Source organism: Camarhynchus parvulus, chromosome Z (assembly GCF_901933205.1).
Source record: "Camarhynchus parvulus chromosome Z, STF_HiC, whole genome shotgun sequence".
NCBI lineage: Eukaryota > Metazoa > Chordata > Aves > Passeriformes > Thraupidae > Camarhynchus > Camarhynchus parvulus.
Window position 1 is genome coordinate 45,804,010 of NC_044601.1, and position 23,596 is coordinate 45,827,605.

The window sequence follows — 23,596 nt, forward strand, 5'->3', positions numbered from 1 at the left end:
CAATGGCAAAGAGCTGCCCTCTTCTCTAACAAGGCCAATGAGAAACAAAGTTGTCTCTACAACCCTTTAGTTAGTCTTTGCAACCTTGTATTTTTTAGGACCCATGAACATACTTATTTTTGGGCCATGAAAACAATCAGAGGGCTGGTTGAGGAAACATGAGGAAAACTGGGGTTGTTCAGCCTGGAGAAGAGAAGACTCTGGGGTGACCTAATTGTGGCCTTTCAGCACCTGAAAGGAGCCTACAGCAGAGCAGGAGAGCAGCTTTATGAAAGGTCATATAGTGAGTGATAGGATAACGAGCAGTGGCCTTAAGCCACAGGAGGGTAGATTTAGACTGGGTATTAGGAAGAAATGTTTTACTGTGAGGGTAGTGAGGCTCTGGGACAGGTTGCTCAAAGAAGGCGTGAATGCCCCATCCCTGAAAGGGGATGTTCAAACTGAAGTTGTGAATGCCGCACCCCATGTTCATGCCAGGCTGGATGGAGTCCTGGTCTAGTGGAAGGTGTCTCTGCCCATGGCAAGGAGGGTTGAAACTAGATGGTCTTTAATGGTGCATTCCCACCAAAATCATTCTATGATTCTATTATTATTTTCATTTTTTAAGCAAGGGAAACTTGAGCAGAGAGACTACATTACTTGGGTACCCTTTGGGATGCTTGAAGAGCTCCACCACTCCTCAAAACATCTGCTTACAGAGTGGTCTTTTCCACACAGGCTGCTCATTTGGAGAGCACAACACACACTCAAACATGGGTGAAATTCTGAAAATTTTTTGAAAGAAAAGCCTTCCATTTTTGCTAACTCAAGCCTTCCATTTTGCTAACTCAAGTCCAGTCTAAGTAATCGTGCTAGAGAAGAAAAAAATGCTGTCGAGTATATCAAGTTTCTTAGTTTTAAATAGAATTTGTAATTAATGAAGAGCTTATATTGCTAAAGCATGTAATTATTTCAGCTAGAGATTTTAACAGCCTGATCTCTTATGACTGCAGAAAAACACCAATTCAACTAGGCCTGCAAGGCTTATAAAGCCTACTAATACAATATTCTTCAAACAAACTATCTCCTCCCCTTTACTTCCCAAATCCCACAATCCTCAAATGTTCTACCTGTAGGTTTAACAGAATAGAACCCAATAGCCTCTCCTTTTTTCCACATGATCTTAGCATAATGGCTGCTACCATGACAGAGAAATGGGATCTCATTTCTTTCCATTTCTTGTGTTCGATAGATAATTCGATTTAGAACATAAAGAACAACTCTCTCTCCAACAGACTTCACCTGAGGGAACACAGAAAAAACATTTCAGAAGATTGGTCAGATTAGTTAATACCCATACATGAGAGACCTTATTTAACACAGCTGCAGACAGATTTCAAGGGAAAGCTGTAAGTGCTAGAGCAGGGTGACTCTCTGAGGTTTGTTGTAAGGCAAGAAGATGCTCAGAAGTTGCAATAGGTTAAATACAAATCACAGCCACAGAGGACATTTCATGTCTTCAATGTCACTCCCAATCCAATGTGAAAAATCTGTGAGAAGAGCAGTGGAGTAAGAATATTATGATCTAACTCAAACCTATACTTGTACTTAAACATTTACCAAACACAACAGCAGTACATCAGCCTCAGAACTCCCGGGCTAGCAGGTAACTGAAGTCTTACAAAGGAGAAATGATGAGCCTCATTGTGGCAGGACTTTTGCACACTCAATCACTCCTGATAGAGTGGCAGGCAACAGGACATGAAGCAGTGAAAAAACTTGTTACAACAGTTTCTGTGGCATGAAATAAGGAATTAAATATCCTTTTATCTATCCTACAGGGTTCCTTTTGTATATGAAATATGAGTTCACCACTATTCTACTTATTGTGAAGGAAGGAGGAACCATGATCTATTCCAATGCTTAGTCTCAGCTAGCTCCCTTGTAAAAGACTCGGCTTTCCTGATTTTCCTACCATTAAGAATTATGTAGAAATCCAGGCTACATGCCAAACTCTCAAAAGAAAATTTTAAAAATCACAAAAATCAAAGACAAATGCCCAGATTCCATGAGTAGATAAAAATTACACTCCTGGAAAAACACAGATTTCCAGTTTTAGAAAACTCCATGCTACACAGAGTTAAATAATGGTAACAGAGGTCAATGATGGGCAATAAAGTAGACACCAGGCAACTTACTTTTCCAGACTTCATGTATTGCCACTGCAAGCCTCCAGCTCCAACTTGCTTCTGTCAATACATTCCTGGCAGTATTTTTGGTTTACTAGTCTCCTGATAAGATCAATAGGTACTGCTATGGTACAATGCACTATTCTACCAAGATGTTTCAACACAAGCAGATCACAATATTCTAAAGAACAAAGAAAATAGATGGTAACACAGCTAACATCTAAGCAGTCTACATATGAAGCTGCTCTACAAAGGTCATTCTTGCTTAAGACTCTATCTTCACATTGAGGTTCCTTTCACCCTTGTACCTATTCCTCTATTCCCTTGCAACAGCCCTCTCATTTCCAAATTAAATTAAAATATGTAATATCTTGCACACTATCTATTTGCCATTATCTTGGAGTATAGGATTAATTGCTAGGTGAATGTTGGAGTGCTTTACCTGATGAAGCCCCTGTCTAGCAGGGACAGATGTTCTCACAATGTCATCAATTGACCACCATTGGTCAGCAAGATACAGGGCTACAGCTTGAAAGAAACAAGGGAAATACAAAGTTAGTGATTCTTACCATTCCAAAAGAAACATATTCATTAAAGTTGCTAAATACCCAGGAATAACATTATAGTAATCACATCAGGCATTTTCTAGATGGCACTATATTAATGTAGCTCCTACTACCCTAGCACAACCAGTGGGGCACTGTACGTTCCACCCATATAAATGCTCCCTAGTCCAAAACCTTTCTTGGTAACTGAGACTAATAAACACTAGCGGGGGGTTGCCTGTTTGTTTGGGTTTGGGGTTTTTTTTGTGATACGGTATACAGGAACTATTTTTCAGACATAAGCACTACCCTTCAACACTGTGCTCTAACATCTACTTCCACTAAAAACTGCCTGTCAAGGTAAGTCTCACTCATACATGCATTTTACTACTGGGTGGCTAATAGATATTAATATTGAAACTGTGCAAGTTTTAGGGAGTTAGATGAATGTAAAAGTCTGATAGCCATTTGAGCAGCAGTTAGGAAGAGTATGATATATAGGCATTTGTGGCATACTAGGCAATCATATACATGGCATTAAATTGAAGAAGGAAATGTGGAGAGTTGGAAGGGGAGGAAGAAGGGAGGAAGAATGGGAGGAGAAAACCACAAAGACCATCATCTCAGCCAGAGCTATGCTAGGACTTCAAGCTAAAGACAAATTTACACGTCTCTGATCAATCACTATTAATAAAGAGCATTTAAATTCATGTTCAAATTGATGGATTCTAAGAATGTTCAATTAATACCTTTTGGAGAGGTGAAGCATACATAAAAAGATCAAGAGATACCTGTTGTACTATGGTCCAGACAAGCACCAAATTATTTTGTTACTTATCATTTTAATTCAATGGGTCCAGTTCTGATCTGATTAGTGTGCCAAGTTCTAGCACTTGTGTGTATAAATATACAACAAAAAATAATAGTATGTGAACAAAAAGATGGGGAACAACAAATGTACCATGGAAAAGTTATGGGTTACAGTAGCATGAAATGAGAACGGGCCTGGGTACATGCATTTTCCACCAAAAAAAAAAAAGAGGCAACACAGAGATAAAAAACTTAAAATGAAACCTGTGAGTGAGTCCCATGGTGCAAACAGTGCAAGGACTTTGTTTGTCTGCTCTTCACCACAAAGAGGAACAAAGCCCACAGATGTCAAGGTAATAGGAACCTGCAAGAAGAATGTACAATAATTCAGTAGACTTTTGCCAAAACAACAGTAGTAAACTATAGTTCATAAAGGTAAAAAAGAAGGATATTAAAAATCAAGTCCTTAACAGCTAGCTGTAAAAGACAAGCCTTTCTTTCAGTCCTTTCTTTAGACACATTTCCACATCTCCCTAAAGACAAACTGCATCTAAAGAGCTCTGACTCTCAAGCTGTGGCAGAGTTAGCTACAGTAATTTGTACAGCTCTTTGCTGCTGACAGTTTGCATTTGTGTGCACAACTGAAGTAAGGTGTGCAAGGGGCCAGCATTATGTTCCCTTCAACAGTCCCAACTGCGCAAGTTGTCAAAGCCAACAGAAGAATGAGGCAGTCAGTCAGGCACTGAAACAAGCTGGCACAGCAAAACTGTGTTTGTTAACAAGTTCTAATGTGCTACAGTGGGAAGGCAAATTCAAAAGGGTTTTGTTTCCAGAAGTTACACACATGTTAGAAATTCTGAAGTTGCCTACTTGAAATTCCCCCTCAGAAAGAAATATGGGAAGGGTCAAAAAATCTTCTTTTAAGGAATCAAGTAACTTTGTGGAAATGCATTTTGATATTTAAATTCACATGCTTCTATTATTAAAATAATGTATACAAAACTTGACAGACATGAATGGTGTGGTAGACAGACTTGCTTAACAAATTTAAGAAGATTATGACGTGCCATTGTCACAAATGAGGACATTAATACAAGCAACCATTTAGGCATACAGCACTTGCATAAATGTAGGAAAGTAGTCAAGACTCTGATTCTGCCAAGGAATCTGTGGCACTGACCTTTAGATCCCACAGAAAATTCTCTCAGCTCACTTACTTTTCATTAAAACTATACACACTGCTGGTTTTATTGGTACTATTTCTAATACCAGCATTTGTCTGGACAGAACCAACACTGACCAACTCATCACAAGGGAGAAGTGTTTAAAACACAAAAGTGGCACATCTATTCTCTACTAGAGATCAGTAACAGCACAGACTATTTCAGATAAGGAAGAAAGAACCACTTTCGAAATGAGTGAAGTTACTAATCAAAACTTGAACCCAAACATAAAGAACACTGAAGGACTGAGATAAAAAAAGAGCCAGTTAGCTTAAGTAAATCATGAACCCCTTAGTGATGACAGGTTTTTGAGAGTGTATGAGGTTTGATCCATCAGTTGAAAATTCAAGGTTATAGTCAGGTTGGGGTTTTTTAGGTTTTTTTAAATTGCTCATTATATACAGATCCACTACCTAGAAGCAGCACATAGTAACCGAAACTCAGATTTAAACCCAGTTACACAGTGAAAAAAATTTGAATTTGGAAAATATGATAGCTTTGGTAAAATCGTTCTGAAATTCAATAGGACTGGATATATTAAATCTTAGATCTATAAGGATATTAAGAACACCAGTACTACAGTATTTGCTGGTTTTTACCTTGCGGTGGTCTGGCAGAGAAAAGAACTCAGGAGCATTTGGATTCCCCCACCGAAGGTCAAAGAGGTAGTCCTCTGCTGAGTTCTCCAAGTCCTCATGACTGTAATTGTTCAATATATCCACAGGGAATGACATGCTCTTGAGAAATAAAGCAAGACTATTAATGTGGGTACTTTGAGACATACAACGTAGATGAAAATAAGACTGTTGAACAACCACACTCTCCTGTTGAACACCCACACTCTGCTGTTGACTCTACATCCATGACAGAAAAGAGAAATGCTCCAGCATTTACAATTAATTAGGATGGTGACCAATAACACCCAGTCTGTAAAAAAATCAAATCTGTGCTCATAAGCAGAAAAGAATGCGATTAGCCTATAGATCCCCCTAGACCTCAGTTGTGGCAGATTTCCAACATACAAGCCCCATGTTTGCTGCACAAGTACATGCTGCTTTGAGGTGGCAGACTTGGTTCTATCTCCCTCCCAGATGATGTTTATGATGTCACCGGTCACGTTATAACTAGGTGGTAAAAAAAAGTAAACCACCAGATGATAACAAGATGGAGTTAATTTGAGATGTTGCATTTAAATCCATGAAGAAACCAAAACATTGCTTAGGATTTTTCTCATCAACCGGCCAGTTTGTGTTCTTAACAGATGGTTGTTTCCAAAAGCATTTCAGCTGTGAACAGAAACTTACACAAGCTCATTAAAAACAAGAGCCCACAACAGACTAAAGAGAGACACTTTAAGGAGGTGACGAGATAAGACTATAACACTGAAGCCAAACCATAGTGGCAATAACTACTTAAAAGCTCTTAGATTCAAATTTTCCTTGTCAAAACAGTGTGAAATTAAAATGAGCAAGAGCTCCTGGAATCCACTGTGTGGTCTTCAGGTAAGGTTCTTCCAGGTCTATAAAACTATACACAGAAAGATACCCCACAGCTGTTTTAAAGATATGACTCATACTCTCAGAAGCATGAAAAAACACAAAAACAAGTTCATGAGAACCTACTCCAGTGTTCTGGAGGAACACAGGTTCTTACTCTGTCTTTCTCAGCTCCCATGAGCCCATCACACAAGTTTCTGAACACAAAAGTTTTCATACAAGCTTTATGATTCCTAGTCTTCACTATGGAGGCTTATTTTTCAATTTCATTTTAAATTTTAGTGTGCAATGATTTTTTTTTCCTCTTTACCTTCAGTCCCCCTATTTTATCCACAATTCATTATTCTACTGACACAGGTAAATCAAGGGTGAAAAAACATCTTATTCTGACTCAATCAGTAGAAATTAAAAGTCTACATTTTGAAGGCTTTTAAACAGCAAGAATATGCTACTACTAAGTTGATTGGAGAGAAGAGGCTGCTCCTTCTACAGAAGAGATTCTTTTTCTCCCGTGTTAAAATGGAACTTGGACATGACTTCATTGGCATCTCCAACTGTTGCTCTTAACACTGTTGCTGATGAAAACACTAATGTTTTCCATGAATGCTATTGTTCAGATATAGACGTGCATTCCTCAGAGTCATTTCCTTTCCAATTCAGGTAATTCCTTCCCCTCAACTGTTATTTGCATTTTCTCCTGCCTTCCTCTCCAGTCTCTCACATTCCTTCTACTATTGCCCACTGACCCTATCAGATACTTTGCTGAATCTTATAATTCTCCACCTGTTTCTTCCCACGTTTCAGGGCTGCCCTTGTCATTGCTAACAATCAACTCCTTTGGCTCCTCCTGTTTGCAAGCAAACTGATTTGCAGAGCCAAAGGTGAGGTGTGCATGCTTTTGAGTGCAGCAGCAATGCACAGCAGACGGAGGGGCTGCTGTCAGGGGTGAAATTCACCCACCACCAGCCTTCTTATCTCTAGCAGATATAGCTTGCCTGCAGATATGACAGTTCTCAAACAGACCAGCAATACTGCACAGACTGTGGTGATAAGCATGTTGCAAGACAAAACAAGGAGGAGTGTAAGGTCACATGACACTACTTTTACAAGAGGATGAGGCTTTGCCACCATGTTAACTGCAACAAGCAAGGTAAATTCAGCTGTGAACGAATACAGGTATGTGAAAAACACAAATTTAATTTTCTGTATGCTGGCAGAAAGGGTAACCCCCCTCTATTACTAAACAAATACCTATGTGCTTAGATAACTCTGCTATTAACAAAGAAATTGAGCTGAGTTTCCATTATTCCATGGCAAAGAGAAAAACAAACCAGAAGCCATAACTTTAAGCCTCTAGGTAATAATTCCTGAGATTTTTTTTTAATAAAAAAATGAAGGAAGAAAGCAGAAAACATGCAATAAGAAATTCAATAGATTATCTGAGTTCCAACCACTACATCACTACGAAAATAAAAGCAGCAACCATATCTTTGCTTAAAAGCAAAAAAGGCTAACTACTGCATTCATTAAACTACCCTCAAAATCACTCACAGATCTCTTTTCTGTTTGCTATTTGGGCTATCTAATTTTTCATGGCATACTTAGATTTTGTTTGCTCTCAACTCCCAGTAGTCACTTTTGACTTTTCCTTTGCAGCATTTACAGAGAACATGTTATGCAAAAGAAAGCAATACAGAGAAATTTTCAAGACTGAACTAAGGAAAACCTACTCAGCACCCCTTCTAAATAAACATTAATCTTTTTTACCATGCAGCAGATTAGATATGTAAAGTCACAAACTCTCATACACTTGTGTGATGTATTTTGTCTCTGCGCTGAAGAGGTTGGAAATAGTTCACATTTAAGTTCACTACATCCCTGAAGAAATCAGTAACTGTTCACAAAGTTATCAAGTTATAATAAAAGCATTAAACAAATGATGAAAGAAGAATGTTCCATGCTAGTCTACAGCAGAGCATAAGGAAGCAGATCACAATACAAAATGCAAGCATCTCAAATTTGAAATGCAAAATAACCTACCAAAGATAAATGAAATGTCTTCCAACAGTAATGAATTAATATTAGTCCCTCATTAAAACACAGTTGGTTTGACAGTATGTATGTTGAACAAAGTAAAAATACAGATGGCTCCATATCTAGCCAGTCTCAAGTAAAACAGGAAAGAGAAAAAGGACTGGAGAAAACCACTTTTCAGGTTTTTTTGACTACAGCATTAACACATTTTTATTGCAGAGGCAGCAGGAACAGCACAGGTCTCTACCATGCAGTTCCTCATGTCCCTTTTTGTTGCTCTAGACCTCTATGCACTGCACAACTGTAAAACTGTCAGGTCAGATCTTTGTCATACATTGCACGACCACGCTCTGCTCATGGGGTGCCATTCCAATTGGTTAGCACACAGTCAGGCTGACTGAGCACATGCAGTGTAGCCCTGGGCAACCAAACTCATCATGAGTACATAATATGATTTTATGTACATTTGTCCATAAAAGCATATTAGGAGAGTGTGTTTGGAGGGGAAGGAGGAAAATTAATTTTATTTTTTTAAATGAGACAAGAATTTCATTTTTCTAGTGAAAGAAAATAAATCTTACACTCCTCAAAAATGTATCATTTCACAAAATAATATTAATAGCTTTGTGTCATAAACTCACATGAATAATATTTGCTTTAATGTGGAATTGTATGACTTTCTCCCTTGTCAGCATTATGCAAGCTATTACACGAGGAATGGCACATCCTTTTTTAGGAACAGCTGCAGCACCAGAGGGTGACAGATCAATTAATGGAATGCCAACAAAAAACACCTTTAACAGGATGAGTGAACACATTCCTGTGCAACACAGGCACTTTATTCACAAAATCTTTATTACTATTAGCACTAAGGTTAAGAAAAGCCGTGGAATAAGTGAGCAACATTGGAAATTAATTATAAATTATATCTACAACTCCTATTTCATCTCAGAGTGCATGAGAGGTGCACAGTACACACAGCTTCCAGCTTACATGTGGATTTGAGCAGGAATCAAGAGATCTATTCATCCACTTGCAGTTCCTCAATAAAGAGTGACACAAAATTGCAGAAGGATAATAACCCAAAAGCTATGTTATTTCTTACACTATGTCAGAGGGCTTAAATACAGCTCAAAACTGGGTCTGTGTGCCTTTATCTCAGGGGAAGTGGAGTCTAACTGGTTAGGCTAACAGATAAGGATTTAGAGAAATTTCCAGCTGTAGCACAGACTTAATGTGAACACAGACATGTTATGTGATCTGCCTGAACTCCTCTACAAAACACAAACAATCATTACCTGAGAAGGACCAGCGTGAGAAATACTTTACCGAGATCATGAGATATTTGAACATTGTATCAAAAATTGACAAGTACCAGAAATAAAGTTACTTACACTGCACAGCTTACCTGAACAACTCATTCTCCTTAAAAAAAATAAAATAATAATAATAAAAAAGAAATTATAAAAAAATAATCCAAGACCTTTTCAAGATAAGATAATAACTGGGACAAATAATCACACAGCTGAACAATCTTCAGGTTTAAATTTGTTTTTAATAATAAATAATTCCAATTTAAGTAGTTGTTTGGGGTTTTTTAAAATAGTGATTTGCAGTTTAGAGAACAGATGCCAGGGTGCTCAAGCCATGACCTGCAAAATTTCCTCCTAAACTAGGAAAACCAACTTGGACCCAGCCTGCAGGATACAAATACAAGTCCAGTCCTGTGATGAAGCACCAGCTCACTCACACAAAAAGTAACCTGCAGTAACGTCTGACCCACGCTTTGATTGATTTCAGTGAGTGCAGAAGCATTGGATGACCAAACCCCTCAACGAGTGACATGCATTTCCTATGAATCACACACCTTAAACCAAGCTCTGCTTTAAAAATACAATCTATGATCCTACCACAACTTCCCAGACTAGCTGTGAGCTACACCTGGGGTCACATCATGGGCAGAGACATAAAAACCAAACTAAACAGATATATTTGTCCACACATACACCAGTTCCAGAGAAAGCCAAGACAGGACTGCAGAAGTCCCAGGCAAGGCTCCAGGGCCAGACTGATGATGCACCAAAGCAGCAAAGACCTTGATCAGAGCAGCAGGAGCATCATTTCCATTTTGCTTTGTTTGTTTCCTACCTTGCAGCATCCAGTTGCTGGTCTGGTGAAAGCTGTGAAACTACATAATGGTTGTAAGAAAATTTAAAATTTTTTAAAAGTAGTCTTTTCAGTCTTCTGGCTTCAACTACAAAACAAAACCATCACATCTGCTACTAGAATTGTTAAGCTGTCTTATCAGTTATTGCATTAACAGACAAATTACATGAATGTCTCTTTGTTTTACTACCAGCTGTTATATACACACAACATTTTCATTTTTTTTTCTTCTTTATTCAACAACAAATATTTTAAACTGAGTTAAGTTGTTTTTAAAGTATTTTTTTATTTCTATAAATAGAGTCTCTGAAATACTTATGTTTAAAAGTTCATAATTTTCTATTATAAAAATAAGTAAATTTTAAACCTCTGCTAAGATAATTAGTCATTTAAATATGTTTAAGAGAGTACATAGTTGGTTTATCATGAGTCAACATAATTGAAATACATAGAGAAAACCTGTCTCATAATTACCTATGTAGACCACTATTGTAACAAAGCTTTTGAGTTTTATAAACATTCCCATCTCTTAAAACTCTATTAATTTTAATCTGTAATGTTATGTACATTGGCTGTAGGAAAAGGAACACATTTTAGGGAAGAGGTGTTAAAATTTTAAACAACAGAATTTTTATTAGGATTTCTTGAAAACTGCACCAGCTTGAAGGAGCAACAATAATACACTGATCTGCCACACTGAATAGACAACTCAAGTCTTTCTCACTCAAATAACTACTTATTTAGAGGTAGCTTTTTTGGGGGTTGGACAACAAATCTTCAAACCATGATCAACATATTAGCACTAAGGCATATTTCCCTGCAGTATAGCTTTTGTTCACATTTTTTGAGAATATAAGCTAATAAAGTTCTTGACAGCTCAGATAGATTTACACTGGTTTCTTTATTTTTTTTTCTTTAAAGACAAAGTAAGATTTTTTTGGTTTTTTGTTTGGTTTATAGTAACATAAACCCCAAACAGTATCTATTCATACCCAGCAAAATCACATATTGAAAGTCCTTAAGGAAACACACGGCAGTGTCTAGAAATTGCTGTCAACATCAACCAGGACCTCTGGATTAATATGCCAGCCACATTACCCATAATCTCCTTGAAGCAGCTTATGCAACTCTGGTTTTCTATCAGACACACAAATCAAAGCTGTTGATTTGAACGCAAAGAAACAAACAAAAACAGCAAATCCTTTCCATTCATCAATTAGCCACACAATGTAACTTACACGTATAGCACAGAATTATGAAATCTGCATACAGGATTCAATTTCCCAGCAAGAATTATGGTCAGAAGTTCTAAATGCTGGATTTGAGCACTTTCTTATCAGATGAAACATGAACAAGGACAGAAAGAGGAAGAGTCCTGCACATTAAAAAAAAACAATCAAACAAAAAAACCACAAAACCAACAAAAAGCAAAGTAACAAAAAATCTTGCATCTGGTTTCTTTAATTAAAAGTGACAGGGTAGTATCACAAGACATGCAACTTCTCTCTCAAACCCACCTTAGGCAGGTAAGGTTGTGGGTGACTTCAACCTACCAGACATCTGCTGGGAACTTAATACAGCAGTAAAGAGTCAATCCAGGAAATTCCTAGAATGTATGGAGGAGAACTTTTTGTTGCAGCTGGTGGGTGAACCTACCAGGGAAGGGACTATGTTAGATCTGCTGTTTGCAAATAGAGATGGGCTGGTGGGAGATGTGGTGGTTGGAGGTCGCTTGGGGCAGAGTGATCATGAAATAATAGAGTTCTCAATATTTGGTGACGTCAGGAGGAGCACCAGTAAGACCCTTGCATTAGACTTCCAGAGGGCAGACTTTGGCCTGTTTAGGAGACTTATTCAGAGAGTCCCTTGGGAAGCAGCTCTTAAAAACAAAGGAGTTCAGGAAAGATGGGCATGCCTCAAAACAGAGATCTTGAGGGCACAGGAACAGACTGTCCCTGTGTGCCGAAAGATCAGCCAACGGGGTAAACGTCCAGCCTGGCTGGGCAAGGAGGTTTTGGAGGAACTTAGGAATAAAAAGAGGATGTATCAGCATTGGAAGGAGGGTCAGGTCTCTAAGGAAGTATTCAAGAAGGCTGCTAGAGCATGCAGAAAAAAAATTAGGGAGGCCAAAGCTCAGTTTGAATTTAGAATGGTGACTTCTGTAAAGGATAATAAAAAATGTTTTTACAAATACATTAATGCTAGAAGGAAGGGTAAGACCAGCCTTTGTTCTTTATCAGACAAGGGAGGGAACTTAGTATCTGGAGACGAGGAGAAGGCAGAAGTGCTTAATGCCTACTTTGCCTCAGTTTTTAGTGAGAAGATGACGTGTCCTCAAGACACCTGCCCACCTGGGCTGGTTGATGGTGTCAGGGAGCAGAATGGTCCCCCCATTATCCAAGAGCAGGCAGTCAAAGAACTACTGAAATGCTTGGATGTTCATAAATCTATGGGACCAGACGGGATCCACCCCAGAGTAATGAGAGAGCTGGCAAATGAGCTTGCAAAGCCACTCTCCATCATCTACCAACAGTCCTGGTTGACTGGTGAGGTTCTGGATGACTGGAAGCTGGCCAATGTGATACCCATTCACAAAAAGGGTGCAAAGGAAGATCCTGGTAATTATAGACCAGTCAGCCTGACCTCAGTACCTGGCAAAATAATGGAACAGTTTATATTAAGTGCCATCACAAAGAATTTACAGGATGGCCAGGGTATCAGACCCAGTCAGCATGGATTTAGGAGAGGTAGGTCATGTTTAACCAACTTGGTCACTTTTTATGACCAGGTAACCCGCCTAGTGGATGCAGGGAAGGCTGTAGATGTTGTTTATTTGGATTTCAGCAAGGCCTTTGACTCTGTCTCCCACAGCACACTCCTAGACAAGCTGGCAGCCCGTGGCTTGGACAGGAGCACTCTTTGCTGGGTTAGGAACTGGCTGCATGGCCGGGCCCAGAGAGTGGTGGTGAATGGTGCTGCATCCAGCTGGCGGCCAGGCACCAGTGGTGTCCCTCAGGGGTCTGTGCTGGGGCCAGTTCTGCTTAATATTTTTATTGATGACATGGATGAGGGTTTAGAGTCTTTCATTAGCAAATTTGCAGATGACACTAAGCTGGGAGCATGTGTCAATCTGTTAGGAGGACAGAGGGCTTTGCAGAGGGACTTGGGACGGGTGGATGGATGGGCAGAATCTAATGGGATGAAGTTCAATAAGTCCAAGTGCCGAGTCCTGCACTTTGGCCACAATAACCCCCTGCAACGTTACAGGCTGGGGACGGTGTGGCTGGACAGTGCTCAGGTGGAAAGGGACCTGGGGGTGCTGGTTGACAGCTGGCTGAACATGAGCCAGCAGTGTGCCCAGGTGGCCAAGAAGGCCAATGGCATCCTGGCCTGTATCAGGAATGGTGTGACCAGCAGGAGCAGGGAGGTCATTCTTCCCCTGTACTCGGCACTGGTGAGGCCACACCTTGAGTATTGTGTCCAATTCTGGGCCCCTCAGTTTAGGAGGGACGTTGAGATGCTTGAGCGTGTCCAGAGAAAAGCAATGAGGCTGGTGAGGGGCTTGGAGCACAAGCCGTATGAAGAACAACTGAGGGAGCTGGGGGTGTTTAGTCTGGAGAAAAGGAGACTCAGAGGTGACCTTATCACTCTCTGCAACTTCCTGAAGGGTGGCTGTGGTGAGCTGGGCGTCGGTCTCTTTCTCCGGGCAACAACAGACAAACAAGAGGACACAGTCTCAAACTGCACCAAGGGAGATACAGGCTAGAATTAAGGAGGAAGTTTTTCACAGAAAGAGTGATCAAATACTGGAATCATCTACCCAGAGAGGTGGTGGAGTCACCATCCCTCGATGTGTTTAAAAAAAGACTGGATCTGGCACTTGGTTCCATGATCTAGTTGAGGTGTTAGAAGATGGGTTGGACTCGATGATCTTAAAGGTCTCTTCCAACCTAGAAATTCTGTGATTCTGTGTGATTCTGTGTTCTTAGTCATATGCCAAATTAGCCACCTGTGTAACACCACTGGCATTTTACTCAAGTGATTTAAATTAGATAATATATTAACTAAGTATACAAACTACTTAAGTATACCAACTACTGACCTGTTATTTACATTCTTCTACAGTCTCACATTTTAATGAGATTGTCTGGTTTATTGAAGAACACTTCCTTCAGTAGGGAGTTTTGGAAACTAATGTGTACAAGTGTTTCCTACAATGAAAATGTGCCAGTCATATGCTAAATTAAAATTCTGTGTTTGAGACTGATCAAAATAAACTCAATTAATAAATTTGGAAAACTAGTTTTTCTTAAAGAAATCTTTCATGCCTTCCTTTTCAACTTCTCCAATTCAAGGCGACTATATCCATACATAAAATGAAAACCATTCTAGTTGTGTTTGAAAATAATTAATATGTATAATTAACAAGACAGAAAGATACAGCCAGGTGTGATTATTACTTCATTAATCTGCCACTCTCTGACATATATCTGATCTTTCCACTGCTCAGCACTCACTCTACTTTCTAATTTCCCACTTTCCTCTACCTCCTCTTCACTACATGACAAACCTGTTTAGGAGCTAGGAAAGAAAATCACACCAAACTCCACACAGATATCCCCAATGACCCACCTTTCCTCTCTGGTCACTACTCTTTCTCCCTTCCATGCCTTAGCAGTTTGAAGCTGTTGATGTGCAGTTCTCCAGCTCCATCCTCAGTACCCTCCAATTCTGCTTCTGCAGTTTATGCCTTACACCATCTGCCCCTAAAGACCTTAATGACCTTCTTATAGCACTCATCACTTAGAGCCCCCACAGCCTCTCTCCACAGGTGGCTGATGGGCCACCTGGAACATACACAGCCACACTACTCTTACTGCTGCTCATCTGCTATAATTTCCATAGGTTTACCTCCTACTTCTCCAGGCACCTAACAAGGCAACATTCTGAAGCTTAATTTGCTGCTTGATATCAAAAGATTATCTCTTACTCCCACTTGGAACCCACACTTCTTGGCAACTCCTTCCATTTTCAAACCTTCATATCCTCCTCTAACATTATCCCACTGGTTTGCAAGAGCCATCTCATAAATACATCTAGTGATTTCAGAGATAAGGACAATAAAGAAAGCTCTTTTTTTAACACACTTAGGAAAAAAAAAAAGAAATGGACAACAAAACCCACCGAATCTGGGTAGACAGCTGGTGGACTATCAAGCCTAACATCACTAATCTAACACCACAGTGAGACTGTTGCAGTCACCCTATGTCCACATTTGCATCTATTTTTAAAATGCTTGGCTGCACTGTCCTATCCCCTATCCCCACAACTGGGGCAGACGTCAAAGCTGCACAGATTAGATTAGCAATCATAGATACATGTTAGCAAAGTCTAATGAGTTACTTCTCATCAGCCAAAGAACAGCAACTCTCTCTGGCTGTTTCGAGGATATTCCACATGGAAATTCAAGTGATGGTGTCTATGGCTACTAACAATGAGGAGGAGGTGATTAATCTTTGCAATCACAGTCTCCATACCCACGGAGTTACTAAAACAGTTGTCTGAACTACAGCTATGGCACATGAAGTCTGGCTTTCAGCAGACAAGCTGTAGGAAAATTCAACAGTTAAGTAGTATGCAATCTCTTTTTTCTTTTAAATTAAATTTAAAAGATCTTTAAATTACAGTTTAAATTATCTGTAGGTGGTTTTGCCTGCTTTTTAATGTCATTTGCAGCAGGTGACCTACAGCTAAGAAAACAGCACACAACTAAGGAAGCAGCAACGGCCTTGGTTTTGTGGAGGATTCAAATGAAAATGCAGAAAGGGGAATAGGAATTACCATGAGATGTTCCTGGACACAGGATTGCAAATAAACAAGGCTGCAACAAGAGATCCTTGTCAGCCAACCATAGAACCTCCTTGAAAACCAGAGATGTTCCAGACTCTCATTGTATGCCCCTATGGGCCATTTACAACTGCCTGAGGATCAGAATTCTGAAAGCAGTAAGACAGTAAATATAACTCATTTGGAGCAGTGAGTATTTAAACCTCATCATAGATTAAAAATTCCTATTTTTCCCAGACAGTGAATAGGCAGCTATCTCCAAATTCTTGATCCAACTCTAGTATCTTGAAGATACTACAAGTATCTTCAGAAGATGACAGATGCCTAAAAAACTACTGTTTAATATGAGCAAATTCAGAATTTTACCTGCTACTTGTGCTCAGTGTCCAACCATAGCAAGTTTTTCAGTTTCTTTGCACAACAAATGATGAATTACAACAAGATGATGAACTTCACAGGCATACTCACAAAGTAGTTTGTGGACTTACCAAAACAGTGTGGGATCACTCCAAAATAACTAGAGATGCAGATAATTAGAAAGAATTTTACCTTGCCTTTCTCAAAGGAATGTTAAGGTGAAAATCATATGCCAAGATTATCACACACATCAAAAACATTTTTGCCTAAAAACAAAGGCTTTTAGACAACATGCTTGGGCCACAGACCAGACAGGGAGTCATTACTGAATCCCAGTCTGAGCCCAGTCATGTTAGGAATGAGATATTACAAGTTATCATCCCAGGTGACAGAGACAATTCTCACAAAAACAGTAATAGCTGTAAGTGGCCCCATATGTCCACACAAAACAGCACCTTTACTTCCTCAGCTTTAAAAAAGGCCACAAAAACTGACTGTCTCTGTCTAGCTCTGTCAGTTGTAGTCAGCAGCAACCGTGTTTATCTTCCTCATCCCATCTTCATAAGAATGGAAAAAAGGGACACATGGACTAAAACTAGAAAATTAGAAGTAAACCCTATCCTCCGAAAAGCAAGCAAGTAACAAAATAATATACAAGCCTTGTATCAATAGAATTAAAAAGCTAGGAAAGAGTCAGACATCTTGTAAGCTGCTCCAGCTAGTAGGAAAAAAAAGGGTTAGGAAGGTCTGGTATTTGTTTGTGTAGAAATCCTGCTTCCATAACAGAGGAAGAATAAAACATCAAAAAGAATATTTCATTGCCCAGAATCAGAATCAAGAATCTGTTCTGACTGACAGAATCAACTGACTTATGTCTCTCTTCCCCAAAATGAACCTCTTCTCCCCAGTGTTCATACTTCCTTGTCATCCAAACAAATATTTGACAAAATCCTTAGCAGATTGATTCCTGAGCAGCTCTGTGTTTGCCTTTTATTTCAGTAGTCTTATACTGGTGGATGGTTAATTTTTGTTTCCCACAACTGTCTGGGTATAGCCACTGCTGGTTTTGTTCAACCCATGACAGCCATGTTATAAAAACCCATCCATTAATGTGAATCCACAAGGTATCACTAAACATGTTACTACAGGACTCAAGATCTATGCCGGCAAACTTTAGCAAGAATGTCTCTAATAGCAGAAAGGAATTACACACAACCTCCTCCCTGGTGTCATCTGTCCTCATCTCCATCAGCAATCATCCTGACATTCCAAGAACTCACAAACTTCTGTCAGCACACTGCACTTCCCCTGCTTCTCACTATAATACATGCTTGCAAGATTGGAACTTTTAAGATACATCTTCTAGTACCTAGGCTATCCTGTTACAGATGTACTTGAATTTTTGAAAAAACAAACTAATGAACAAAGTGCTTTAAAAGCTTCAGTTACTTGTCTTCTCTGGAAATGCAGACATTGCTTGATTGTTAATGGTGGGTTTGGATAACGTAAGTAAGCTACTCATACTTCTGAACATACCACCTTACAGTACTGTGTTAAAAAGCAAACAAAACTCCCAACCCAACAAGCAAAAAAACCCCAATAACAAAAAGTACTAGTATTAGTAGAAAAAAGTATTCGGTCTCCTGACACATTATACTACCTTAAATCAGTGCTGAGCTTAAGAAGGAGTTGCCAGGAATCAGCTTATTATCCCCTGTTCCTTCAAAAAACTCCTTTCTGCAGCTTCAGACTAAATGTTAGCAACATAAACTCCCAGTGTTGAGGTATCAAAAGAAATAAATCATTCCAACATTTTAATACCCTATAAAGTTGTCTGTGCTGCACTGTAGTAACATTTACATTGATACTGTTAAAATCCCCCACTATTTTATCATTATCAACTCACAAATTATTCAAATTCCTCAGTTATGGTTATTGGTGCCTAACTCTACAACAGCTGTGAGAAGTATTATTCAACCTAGGAAACATTTCTATTTGCAGAATATGCTGGCTGCAAAAGAGCTAGACAAAAGACTGGTCTTCCAGCAAAGCACTTGCTAACTGAAGCACACTTCACATTTTTACACCTGGTGTTTTAGGAGCATGAAGGCAGTTAGGGTGAAGACAGCATTTCATACCATTTGAGTTCAGCAATTCTCTGCGCTGGGGAAAGGCTGGTGCAGCTGCAGGCTCACAGCCATTGCCGCACCAGAACTTCTGAACTGGGTGTACTCTTCTAGCACTGCCTCAGGGGCTACTGATTAGGCAGAGACCACACCTTTACTGATTATTCTTTCCCTTCAGTAATCCACAGAATTAAAGAAACCTAATTAACCACCTTTATTTTACATGTTTTGATGAAGCTTAGAAGAAAGGATAACAGTGAATTCAATTCATCCTGGTGCATAAAAAATTTCTAATCATAAGCAGTGGCAAGAGATGCCAGCCCTGTGAATACAGAGATGCCCTGTCCTACAGTATTCTGACACAAAATGTTAATGTGCACCAAAAAAAAAACCAAACTAAGAGACAGCTCAGATTTGAAAACAAAACAAAAATCAAAACTATTACTTTGAATAACTGTACAACATACAGTTCAGTATACAATTCAGAGCAATGGATTTTCCTAGGTTTTCAATTCGAGGAATCATTTGGAACTTATAGACTCATCATTCAAAACAATAGTAGGTTTTCCAGTTCACTTTGAAGGCAAAGAAACAGATATGTTAGTCCTGATAGTTCTCACTAATTTTATTGGGATTTTAGTAAAGATTTGAAAGCTCATGACTCTTTTGGGACAGGAATTTTTACATATTTTAGCAAGCTATTTAAAAGCTTATCTGGAATCTCAGAGTCACTAGAGAACACCAACTAAATTTATAATGATTAAATAAATATATGCTGTCACATCCCATTGTTCAGGAAAAAAAAAATCAGCAATAGCAGACAAAACTGCAAGAGTATGAGAGAATAGCTACAAAGACACTGCATATGCCATTTTGGTTATGTTTAAAACAATGTAGTAGAGGAAATACATTAGAGCAGGCTTTTCCACTCAGACTTGTTTAATCCACGCTGCACCACTTGGAAGCATAAGTTTGAGAGGAGGGTTGAATTCTGATTGAATTATTTTTTTAAACCCGTTTCTATTGTGAGAAATTTTTTTTTGTTTTTCAACAGGTTACAAAACGATTACCCGAGAGACATTCACTGACAAAAGCAGTTCCAAAGGGAAGGGCACACCTCTACCACTGCTGCCCCAAACATCCACAGACAAAAGGATGACAGTGGCTTTCTGGAATGTATAGTTGATACAATGTGATGGATAAGTTACAGCCTTGAGAGTCAGGAGTAAAGTATTTATCTGCGAGGAAACAAGAAGCTGGGATTTTGCATGGAAAAATATTTAAGTATTTAATATTTAAAAATATTTAATATTTAAAATAAACCTTAGCAGATATCACTTCAGCTCTAATGCCACATTTGTACTTGCAGTTTAGAAACATAATTGGCAACCACTTTAAATGATCATCAGTACTTGATATTCATTGCTTGATAGAAAATAGAGAGTGATATCAAATCTTACCATATCTAAGAACGTAAAGCAATAGAAGAGCTCCTCTAGTCTGATAAATTTCTCCAGCACCATCAAATCTCATGTTTGTCCTTTAGTGATTTTGCTAGCCTTAGTACAGAAATGAAGTTCCTCTGTCTTCCACTGGCAAAGACCCTGCACTGGACTAGATATGCAAGTACAACTATTTAAAACAAATTGTGCTTATATGAATTGCGGATAAGAAGAGCTTTAAGATAATTTTGAATGGTATTATCTTTACAACATTAACAGACATTAAAAAAGGAAAAAACCTGCACAAACACATAAACCTCCGCCTTTTTGATTATTAAATCAAAGAAATATTATCTACCTTGATGTGCATACTGAATAAATTAAGAGTATTTTCCAATTCAGTTTGTAAAGAGTCTAGTTATGTAACACTCCAAAAAGAGTTCTGGATCATGCATTGCTAAAGAGATATTGTAAACGTACAGTAGAATCCCATCTTAATTACTCATCTTGCACAACAGGAAAGAAAGACACTGTATAAGATTTGATTCCGCTTAAAGAAAATGATAACAAACATCAGACTGGAGAAGGAGAAACAAGGAAAGGACTTAAAACCTGCCTATATTAGCGGCTCTAAAAAAACAGTGTTGAAATTTTGATGCTCGCTGACATTAATAACACTTGAATTCGAACATTAGTTTTATAAACCACTCTTTGCCCTAACATTTTTCCACTATGAAAAAGGTGATGAATGTTTTTTTCACTGGCCACCAAGAGAAAAAGCAAGAAGTTCTTCAGTACCTAGAGGAGGTCAATTAAACAAGAAAAGGTACCAATGTGGTTGAGGAAATGGAGAGAAGATGCACTCGGTTCCCATAGAGTTTGATGGAGGAGGAAAACCACAGTCAGTCTAATCGGCAGCAATCTTTTATAGGTCCTCCAGTGAGGCAGCACTAATTTTATTATAATGATCACTCTGACACAATACTTATTCCCCATACAAACTGGTGGGCTCTGTACTAGGCTATGACCAATGGTACAGCCCAATGTATAAAATGAGTAAATGCAATTATGCAGAACAAGAAAACAGTTCCCTCCTCCTGTGTGCATGTACACAAAAAAGCAAGTATCAGCTGAACAGTGTCTCCACACCAAAGGTTGTTTCTAAATTTCTGATTATTAATAACTGAAAACTCCACAGCTCAGAAGAGCTTAAAGATAATTCTTTAATCGTTTCCTCTAAATAGAGCATTAATACATATATTAAATTGGTGAATTAATATATTTTGTTTTCCATTAATGCTAGTAAAACCTTTTGCTCTAGCTCTCAGTGCAATCCACTTTCTCAGGCTGCATTTAACACTGATAAGCAGGATAGCAGTGCTACGTCAATGGATATCTTAGGCAAGATGCTTCCCTATGTTTTAAGAGGAATGAACCAACCCTACCTCAAAATAAAATTGCAGAAGACTTACACATCATATGTAGGAAAACAGAAGAGTGTGTGTGCATGTGCAACTGCGGGTGTCCACATGTATTTGCACACGTACACACAGCCATCTTTGTGGGAGACAGCAACTGTAGCATTGCAATTACTGTTTTCATACATGCGTAGAGGTGTAGAGATGTATAAATGGCTCTTACACGTGCGGCTGTAACACGTAAAATTCAACGCTACAATAGAAGACCCCACAAAAGATGGCTGGTCCTGGCCAACACGGAGTGGCCTGGGCCAGAACTCAGACCGAACTCGGCGTGCCGCAAGCTCCGCCAAGGCCGGGGGAAGCTCGGGGGATCGAGCTCGGCCGGCCCCCGCCGCGGGGGAGCCGGGCCGGTCCCACCGCCCCGCCGAGCCGCGTCCGCCCACCGCCCATGGGCCCGGCGCGGCACGGCCCTGCCCGCCCGCGATGGCAGCGGCGGGGTCGGGCACTGCCCCGGGGCGGGAGAGCGCGCCCGGGGGGCGGCGGCTGCGGCGCGGGCGGGGATGCGGACGGACACCTGGAGCCCGCGGCGGACGAGGGGCCGCGGGCAGCGGCCAGCCCAACCCGCCCATCGCCTCCCGCCGAGCGCCCCCGGGCCGCCGCCGAGCGCTCCCCGCGTCCTGCCCCGCCGGGCCCGGCTAGGCTGCGGAGATGCGGGACGCCTCGGCAGGTCACCGCGACATCCCGCCGCGCCTCACCTCAGCCGGCCGGGCAGCCTGCCGCGGCGGCGCGGGGATAAACGGAGAAGGAGGCGGAGGCGGCCGAGCTCCCTAACAGCATTCACAGCACACCCCCACTCACCTCCGGCTTCGCCCGGTCCTGCTGCCCGGCGCCTGATATCATCTCCCCCGGCGGCCTCTCCGCCCCTCGCCGCTGACGCACTCCCGCTGATACGCCTGGAGCCGCCGCCGCTCGCCCCGCGCCGCCCGCCATGACGGCTGCGAGGACCCCGCATCGCCCCCCCGGCCGCGGCGGGGTGTGGTGCCCCGGCCCCGCTCCCTGTGCCACGGCCCGCAGCCCCGCTCCCTGTGCCATGGCCCGCAGCCCCGCTCCCTGTGCCATGGCCGGCCTCACGGGCAGACGAGGTACCCACGCCATCGCTCAGCACCGCTGGGCTGGTGGTACCTGTCCTGGGGCCCTGGCATACAGAGGGAAAGCTGTCTCAGAGATCTGTGGTACTTGCAGGGAGAAAGGAGAAAGGCCACGCATGGTCTCCTGGTGCTGGGTAGCTCACCACAAAGCTAGGGGTGAAATATCCCGTTTGCAAGAAAGGTGTCCTCATGGACTCGGGCAGTAAGGATTGCTTCCGCATTTCCAACAACTCACCATGGACCAGCCCGAGCCCTCACCCCTCCTCCTGTTACCAAATTGGGGTGCTGATTGAGCTCAGTTACTCAGTTACTACTCAGTTACTCAGAAGCCTATTTTCCAAACAGAAACATTAGTCCCTGTTCCCCAGCACTGACCACCACTGGCCACAGCACCTGAGTACCCATCCTCAAGAAGACCTGTATGCCAGGAAGCTGAAGAACACCAAAATCAAATGAAGGAGTTGGTGAGAGGACAGCACTTGCCCTTGACTCTGGCTGTAAAATGTACCCTCGTTTTACAGCTACAATGCTTTGTCCTGAGAATGAGAAGTAGTAGGTGCACATCTGTGATAACATCCATGGAACAAAGGAGGCGGGGCACAAACTGGGGTCACTGCCCAGAGGCAGCCGTCATGGTGTTGTCAGTGTTATTTGCCAAAGACAGCTCTGTAACACCAGGGACCAGAGGAGCAAGTATTCAGTGTATTAATAATGATTATATGCATGTCCAAATGTATTGGGTTGGTGTAACAAGGTTTTGGTCATGGGGAGGCTGCAGGAGTGAGCTCTCTGAGAGGCTGCCAGGAACTTCCC

At 40.7% G+C, this 23,596-nt stretch overlaps 1 protein-coding gene across 4 annotated transcripts in view; it reads right to left on the bottom strand.

The window, feature by feature from the left end:
* FAM169A (family with sequence similarity 169 member A) overlaps nucleotides 1–22,837 on the bottom strand; it is a 38,860-nt gene extending 16,023 nt beyond the window's left edge. For 2 of the 4 annotated variants that reach the window (XM_030969516.1, XM_030969515.1), the window contains exons 1-5: nucleotides 22,494–22,627; nucleotides 5,346–5,483; nucleotides 3,788–3,887; nucleotides 2,611–2,696; nucleotides 1,110–1,281 (exon numbers count right to left, since the gene is read on the bottom strand). In XM_030969516.1, the coding sequence (XP_030825376.1) occupies nucleotides 1,110–1,281; nucleotides 2,611–2,696; nucleotides 3,788–3,887; nucleotides 5,346–5,483; nucleotides 22,494–22,625 (628 nt within the window). In that variant the 5' untranslated portion in view covers nucleotides 22,626–22,627. Of the gene's footprint in view, nucleotides 1–1,109; nucleotides 1,282–2,610; nucleotides 2,697–3,787; nucleotides 3,888–5,345; nucleotides 5,484–22,390; nucleotides 22,628–22,817 lie in introns of those variants that run through there. The other 2 variants (XM_030969517.1, XM_030969518.1) reach the window with 2 other exon arrangements.
* Nucleotides 22,838–23,596: the final 759 nt, after the last annotated feature.